At 38.3% G+C, this 8,145-nt stretch overlaps 1 protein-coding gene across 3 annotated transcripts; it reads right to left on the reverse strand.

Annotated features, from left to right (window-relative positions):
• Positions 1-294: 294 nt before the first annotated feature.
• Positions 295-6,072, reverse strand: LOC141378313 (uncharacterized). Of its 3 annotated transcripts, none has more exons than XM_073926711.1 (3): positions 4,754-4,887; positions 4,421-4,641; positions 295-4,340 (listed from the first exon to the last, which is right to left on the reverse strand). In XM_073926711.1, the coding sequence occupies exon 3, from the start codon at positions 4,259-4,261 to the stop codon at positions 2,063-2,065; it is 2,199 nt and encodes a 732-aa protein (XP_073782812.1). In that variant the 5' UTR covers positions 4,262-4,340; positions 4,421-4,641; positions 4,754-4,887; the 3' UTR covers positions 295-2,062. The 3 variants fall into 3 exon arrangements, 2 of the variants coding, with proteins under 2 accessions (XP_073782812.1, XP_073782811.1); XR_012392512.1 differs by having other exon boundaries at positions 1,671-4,340; positions 4,754-5,992; XM_073926710.1 differs by adding an exon at positions 6,004-6,072 and having other exon boundaries at positions 295-5,795.
• Positions 6,073-8,145: the final 2,073 nt, after the last annotated feature.

Here is an 8,145-nt window from a genome sequence, read left to right on the forward strand (position 1 = left end):
GGAAAATGTTTTGAAAATTGAGCACACTGACCCCCCTTTGGTTATGTTGGGGGCTGTTTTTGCCCCATTGATTTCCAATATAATCACATTTATTGATTGTTGTTTATATATACATATTTATATTTGTCGTTTATCTCTGTAAATTGGTAGTATTAATTATATGTAATGATATTATTAATGTAATATTATAATCATTTTGTATTTAATATTTTAGAATATATTTAAGGAATATACACACAGTTAAAGTCAGAATTATTTGCCCCCTTTTGAATTTTTTTCTCTTTTTTTAATATTTCACAAATGATGTTTAACAGATTCAGGAAATTTTCACTGTATGTCTGATAATATTTTTTCTTCTGGTGAAAGTTTAGTTTGTTTTATTTCGGCTAGAATAAAAGCAGTTTAAATATTTTTTAAGAACCATTTTAAAGTCAATATTATTAGCCTGTTTAAGCTGCCTACAGAAAAACCATCGTTATACAATAACTTGCCTAATCACCCTAACCTGCCTAGTTAACCTAATTACCCTAGTGAAGCCTTTAAATGTCACTTTAAGCTGTATAGAAGTGTCTAATATTATTTACTGTCAGTTCAAATAAATCAGTGATTAGAGATGAGTTATTAAACTATTATGATTAGAAATGTGTTGAAGAAATCTGCTCTCTGTTAATCAGAAATTGGGAAAAATAAACAGGACGAATAATTCTGATTCAGCTGTATATGTTTGGGCTGCACAATGTATGGTTTCAGCATTGATGTCGCATTGTGTGTGTCCACAATAGTCAAATCTCAGTGTTGAGTCGGGATTACAGTTGATCAACACAACAAATGAGAACACATGAGATCTGTGGAGTCATTACAGAGTATAACTATAACAGAGGGAATCTTTATCATTAGCATGTGTTTTAAAGGCATTTCAAGAGTTCACACTTAGATATTGCTTGATGATCATAGCAGGTTTGGCATGCTGTCCCGGGAGAGAACCCTGAGCTCGGGAATAATTGAGCCCAGGGCTCCCGCCTGTCATGAGCATGTGAGGAGAGTTCGAGATCAGGTCGTTTGTGTTTATTAGTTTGTGAAACTTCAAGAGTTTAAAGCATTCAGGCTAAAAAAGTACAACATTTGTAACTTTAATGAAGATTCATTTCACTGAATAGTTATAATAATGAAGACTATATACGGTTCTTTTACATTTAATTATACAATTTCTGTAACCTGAATACTGTTTGACTCGGGGGAATCATAAAGCACTGCTTATTTGACCTTTTTTTGCGATTTGTTTATTGTTGTTTATAAATGATTCACACCTTACAAAATCTCCCGCATCCGTCTCATGTTGAAATGTACAGATTGAGCTGCTGTTTTCAGAAAATGTTTCACACAAAAGTGATTTTACTGATGAGTGGCAAACTATTTTTAATACAAACAAAAAAACAGTAGTTTATTATTATTTTAATAAGAGCGCTAGAATACTTTTTAGCTCAGTGTTTTTGTGTGTGTGTGTGTTTGTTTGTTTAGGTGCTAGAATTTTTGAGGTACGTAGTTTCAAACAATTTATATGGCATATATATATATATGTAGTGACACAAATGACCATTTTGTCACTTGAGGTGTTGTAGGGTTGTTTCTGACGCGTGAGAGCTCAACAAACGAATCATCCTCTAAATACTGCTTATCAGATTTATTTTTTGCACAGACAGTTCTTATGGCTCAATTTCCACTTACAGTCTGGTATATAAATGCTCATAAAATCACATTGAATGCCTCCATAAAGCTCTTTCAAACACGGTCAAAAAATGTTGTGCTTCCCTCTAATTACACACCTGTTGTTCTAAGTCTTTGTCTACCTATATACTCTTCCAAACCCACACTCCACCCAGTGGTCAAAAACAGCATTACAACAAACATAATGGCTCTTACACCCCGGCCCCTAATTGTACATGGCAGGTAGACATAACAATTCAACAATGTACATACAAAGAGCCATTAAAGCAACACTATAAACATTGCATTAATCAATTCTGTGTAGGTGTCAAATTTAACAGTCTTTACCATCAGTCCATTATATTTCCATGTTGTCATACAGCAGACAAAGTTTTGTCACGGGTCTCTCAAGTAAACTGGTTTTAGTTTGTACTCGCACAGAACGAACAAGTCCATTTTTATCTGGAAAAACCTCCAGAATTCGCCCCATTAACCAAGACCCTCGAGGGGCAGACGAGTCCACAATGACAACAATGTCACCAGGAACAAAGTTTCTCCTTTCCTTATTCCATTTCTGCCGATCTTGAAGCAAAGGCAAATATTCATTTGTCCATCTTTTCCAGAATAAATCACACATATACTTGACCTGTTTCCATCTCCTCTTGCTGTATAATTCAGATTTTTCAAATAATCCAGGTGGTAATACTGGTTTACCTTTCATCTGAAGAAGATGGTTTGGAGTAAGTGGCTCCAAATCATTGGGGTCATCTGACAACTTAGTTATTGGGCGATCATTTAGAATGGCCTCAATTTCACATAGTACAGTATGGAATCCTTCATCATCCAAAATCTGCTGATGTAGGATGGAATTCAAAATTCTTTTGACCATTCTGATTACACGTTCCCAGATTCCACCATAATGCGAACCTCCTGGAGGACTGAAACTCCACTGGACACCTTTCTGGAGCATTGCCCTTTGAATCTTGTTTTGATTCCATGATCTCAGTGATTCCTTTAATTCCTTTTCTGCGGCAACAAAGTTGGTACCATTATCTGATCTTATTTGAGTTACTTGCCCTCGTCTGCAGATAAATCTTCGAAGAGTGTTAATACATGAATCAGTGTCCAACAAGTAGGCGACTTCCAGATGAACTGCTCGACTTGCCATGCAAGTAAAGATGACTCCGTAACGTTTTACAATGGAGCGTCCTCTTTTAACTTCCACAGGACCAAAATAATCCACCCCAACATTCGAAAATGGAGGCAAATCGGGAAGGAGTCGTTCCTTCGGCAAGTCTGCCATCTTCTGCTCACCCACCCTAACTCCAAAACGTCTACAATGGCCACAACTCGATATAATCCTTCTGGCAGCTGCATTACCCTTAATGATCCAATATCTTTTCCTCAGCTCTGAAAGCATATAATTTCTTCCACTGTGACCTAACTGTTGGTGTATATGACGCAAGATGAGCGTGGCAATATGCTGATCCTTAGCCAGAATGATCGGATGCTTTCTTTCTTCGGGCATAGCAGAATTTCTCAATCGTCCTCCTACTCTCAAAATACCGTCTTGATAGACGGGATCCAATTTATACAGCTTGCTGTCTCGGCTTATTTTTGAAACAGGTGAAACTGACAGAGCATCGATTTCCTTTTTAAACTGTTGCCTTTGACTGAATGCAACAATAGCTACTTCAGCTTCATTCAAATCCTGCAAACTTAAATTTGGTGTAACCACAGAACCAGTTAGTTTTCGAAGTTCTTTCTCTGTCTTTTTAGAAGTTACTCCAGAAGAGTCTAAAGAGGCTTGAATTTCCTTTCTCTTTTGACTTTGTTGTTTCAGAACGGTCTTTAATTTCAAGAGCCAAGCAACAGCAACTTTTAACTTTGTCCAGTCTGAGAAATGAGTAATCAGCCAATGAGTAGCATTTGACTGTTCACTTACAAGAGTGCTATTTACACACATGTTCCTATTGACTTCAGGATCATCTGCTTTAAGAGTAGAATCAAATATTTGTGCTGGCCATTCTTCCACTGGTTTCCACAGATAACTTGGTCCATTGATCCATTCTCTGTTTGTTAACAGCTGATCTGCTTTCATACCTATGGAGCAACAGTCTGCTGGATTTTGAGACGTAGGTATGTATCGCCACTGTAAAGGTGTTGTAATTTCTCTTATTGCAGAGATCCTGTTGGCGACAAAGGTAAGAAAACGTTTGTCCTCATTTTTTATGTATTTCAACACGGACGTACTGTCTGTCCAGAATACTGAATCCACCAATGGAAACTGCATCTCTGCCCTTAACATTTTGTCCACTCGAGCAGCAAGCACAGCAGCTGTCAGTTCAAGACGTGAAATAGTTACTGATTTCAAAGGTGCTACTCTAGCTTTACTGAGTAGGAATGTTACGTGGACATCATGTTTTGTCTCCATCCTAAGGTACGTCACAGTGCCATATCCAAGTGTACTTGCGTCAGCAAAATGATGCAACTGAACGTTGGTAAGTTCATCCATTCCTGCTGGTTTTAGACATCTGTCCATCTTGAAATCTGCCATCTTCTCAAGCTCTTTTAACCATAAAGACCACTGCCTTTGGAGATTTGAGGGTAGCAGATCATCCCATCCACATCTTATCCTACATAACACTTGCAGGAGAATTTTTGCTGTAAGAGTGAATGGAGCCAAAAATCCTAAAGGATCATAGACAGAGCATACCTTTGACAGGACACCACGCCTGGTGCAAGGATGATCTTTGCTAGTTATTTTAAAATTGAAAGTGTCAGATTCAACACACCACCACAAACCAAGAGCTCTTTCCATTGGCAACTGGTCCTTGTCCAGATCCATCATTTTTATGCCCTGTGCTCGGTGTTCTTCAGGTACACTTTGTAGCACAATGCGGCTATTGCTGATCCATTTTATTAACTGGAAACCTCCTGCTAAGCAGACATCTGTGAGATCCTTGATCATCAAGACGGCCTCTTCCTCAGAAGGTACACTTTTCAAACAATCATCCATGTAGAAGTTTGTGTAAATTGTGTCAATTACCTTTTCAGGGAAGTCATCTTTGTTGTCCTCAGCAGTTCTACGTAAAGCATAGCAAGCACAACTTGGGGACGACACAGCACCAAACAAATGCACTTTCATCCTGTATTCCACAGAGTCCTGATTGATATCACCATCTGGCCACCATAGGAAACGAAGAAAGTCAGTATCTTCTTCTGCAACTTTAACCTGGTGAAACATTGCTTTTACATCAGCCATAAATGCAATAGGCTCTTGTCGAAACCTCACAAGAACTCCCAACAGTGAATTTGTCAGATTAGGACCCTGCAGAAGCTGATCATTCAATGATGTACCTTTAAAGGCAGCTCCACAATCAAACACCACTCTTAATGTTTGCTTCTTGGGGTGATAAACCCCATGGTGAGGGATATACCAAACTTTCCCTTCATCCTGTTTTAATTGATGTAACGGTACTATTTCGGCATAACCGTGTTTAATTACCTCATCCATGAAATCTTTATATTCTTGATGGAAAATCTTGTTTCTTTCAAATTTCCTTTTCAATCCAATTAAGCGCTGTTTAGCCACACAAAGGTTGTTTGGCAACATGGGAATTTCCATCCTAAAAGGAAGATTCAATTTATAATGTCCATCTTGAAACTCAATTGACTTGCTTACCTTTTCCATAAAGGCATGCTCTTCTCTTGACATTTCCTTCTTTTCAACAGAATTCTCATTAAAGTCATGATTGTATTGTTTACCAAGCATATCCTCCAATTTTCTTACAGAAATCCTGTTAACAGTCACACTTGAACATTTGACCTTATTCCTGCTTCCTTGGAGTGGTCCATTTACAACCCATCCCAATAGGGTTCTAACTGCATAAGGTCCATCTCCATTGCTGTTTATAACCTCCCAGTGCTCCATTACCCTGGAAGCATTTGCTCCAATCAGCAAATCCACATCAGCAGGAATTTGAGGAATCTCAACACCTTTCAGATATGGCCAATTTTCCAAATCCTTTTGAGTGACAATGTTGTCTCTGGATACAGGCATTCTTTCTTGAGTGAAGACTTCTGGAAGACTATAAAAGGTGTCATCAAGAAGGTTAGACACTTCCAATCCAGTCAAAACAGTGCTATTAACAGCCCTTTGATTGCCCATTGTTTTCAAAACAATATTAGTTTCCTTTCCCTTTAATTTCAAACTATGCATTAAGCGTTCTGAACAAAATGTGGCAGAACTGCCAGGATCCAAAAATGCATAGGTTTGAATTACTGTTTGTCCCTTACTGGATTTGACTTGAACTGGTACGATTGATAATGCACAGTCTCCATCGTCACCGGCCCCTGTTTGACCACATGTTGTGAGGGCAACATGTGCACTACTTAAAGATGAATGACTTTTATTTTTGGTGACAACCGTTGTTGCAAAACTGTTTCTAACTTTAGTCTTAGGTTGGAATTTCTGTTGCACAGGCTAGGTATTCTGGATATCACCAAACAAGGGATCTGATGACATTTTGACTTGACGTTCAACAAATATCACAATATCTTTAAACCGTGCTCTCTGCTTGCGTCTTTCCATTAACTCACATGCAACAGTTCTCCAATTTTCCCTTAATTTGTAAGGCAACTTCATCATGATGGTTTTCAAATTGCTTGGCATCTCTAGCTCCTCCATATAGTCAATTTCTTCCATTACATTGCAGCATCCACGCAAAAAGAGAGCATAACTCTGCAATGAATTTACATCCTCAGATTTTATTGAAGGCCATGCCAAAACCTTTTCTACATATGCAGAAGCTATTTTGAATTCATTGCCGTAATGTTCCTTTAACAATGCTTTAGCTTGCACATACCCTCTTTGTGCATCCATATGCTGACAACTGCGCACAATCTCCCTTGGCTGACCTTGTGTATATTGTTCCAGAAAGTATAAACAATCTCTACTATTTTTGGTTTTGTCTTCTATTCCATGCTCAAATGCTCTCATAAAAGTTTTATATTGCAGAGGATTGCCATCAAACACAGGAATATCTCTTTGAGGCAGTGTGCTGGATTGTTGTTGTTGTACAAGCAGGGTGGTAATCTCATTTTGTTTTTGCAAGATATTACAAAGGTTCGAAGTTATTATTCCATCACTGTTCTGCATTACACTTGAGGATTGCATTTGTGACGTGAAATGAGGATCAATTTGTGGCACACTGTGAATTTGCTGAATCACGTTCCTTGAGCTTTCTTACAGGGGGACTTCTATTGGCACATATGCCTCTGCATGAGGGTTGAGAGTAACAGTTCCTTTATCACAATATGCATTCATATCATCAGTGCAGGTTTTGGGAGACTGATTATTTAAAACAGCAATTTTTGCAGTAGCGGCTGCAATCTCTGCATCAATATCCAGCTGTTCTTGTCTATGTCTCAGCTTTTCTTGTTGTACCTCCAAAGCAGCTGCACGAGCCATTAATGCAGCTTTCTCTGCCTCTGCCATGATTCGTGCTGAAGCAGCAGAAGATCTCCCACTACGTACACTGCTTGAACTTTTCTTACTGGACGATTTACTGGATTTACATGAGGAGATGTTGGAAATGCTATCATCTGGATTAACATCTTCTTGACATACCCTTTCATCAACACCAGAACATGATGATTCAGCGCTCAACCATTTCTCAACATCATTTACAAACTCATCGCAAATCAACATCTTTCCATTGAACCATGTTTGTTGTTTTTCCTTTTCTTCACTGGGCAAAAGAACCATCACCGAATTGTGCATTTCCTTTGTTTCGTCTCTCAATTTGATGAATTTCTCTAAGGAACACTGCACCTCCTTTTCATATTCTCGGTTGGACATAAAATCCTTTATAATAACCATTAAGTTCTTTGCCTTGCTTAGTTTAAACTTTCTTGTCTTTTGCAGAGTTTCCAATTTTTCCAATAAAGCCTTAGGAGTGAGCTTAATGAGCCGCTTTTCCCTCACATGCTCTATTTCAACCTTCTCAAATGGCACAATAGTCTTTGTCTGTTCACAGGTAGCCGCACCATCATCATCACAATTCATTAAACTCATATTCACAGTTGAAATCGTTTGCCTCCTTAGCAAACTTTAAAACTTAAGCAACCAATGCATTGGATTTACGCTATTGTGTGCACACAAAGTCATTCATTAAGTAGCGCTACACATACCTTTGTTTCATTCATGCAGTTCATCACGGCTGATCCTCAAGAAAGTCCAAAAATGATGCATGATGATCCACAAAGAAGCCATTTTTTGACAAATGTAGTGACACAAATGACCATTTTGTCACTTGAGATGTTGTAGGGTTGTTTCTGATGCGTGAGAGCTCAACAAACGAATCATCCTCTAAATACTGCTTATCAGATTTATTTTTTGCACAGACAGTTCTTATGGCTCAATTTCCACTTACAGTC

This window comes from Danio rerio, chromosome 16 (assembly GCF_049306965.1).
Source record: "Danio rerio strain Tuebingen ecotype United States chromosome 16, GRCz12tu, whole genome shotgun sequence".
In the NCBI taxonomy this organism is placed as follows: Eukaryota; Metazoa; Chordata; class Actinopteri; order Cypriniformes; family Danionidae; genus Danio; species Danio rerio.

Bases quoted from the DNA above. Each gene is read 5' to 3' on its own strand.
- LOC141378313 (XM_073926710.1), bottom strand. From the start codon at position 5,767: ATGCCTGTATCCAGAGACAACATTGTCACTCAAAAGGATTTGGAAAAT.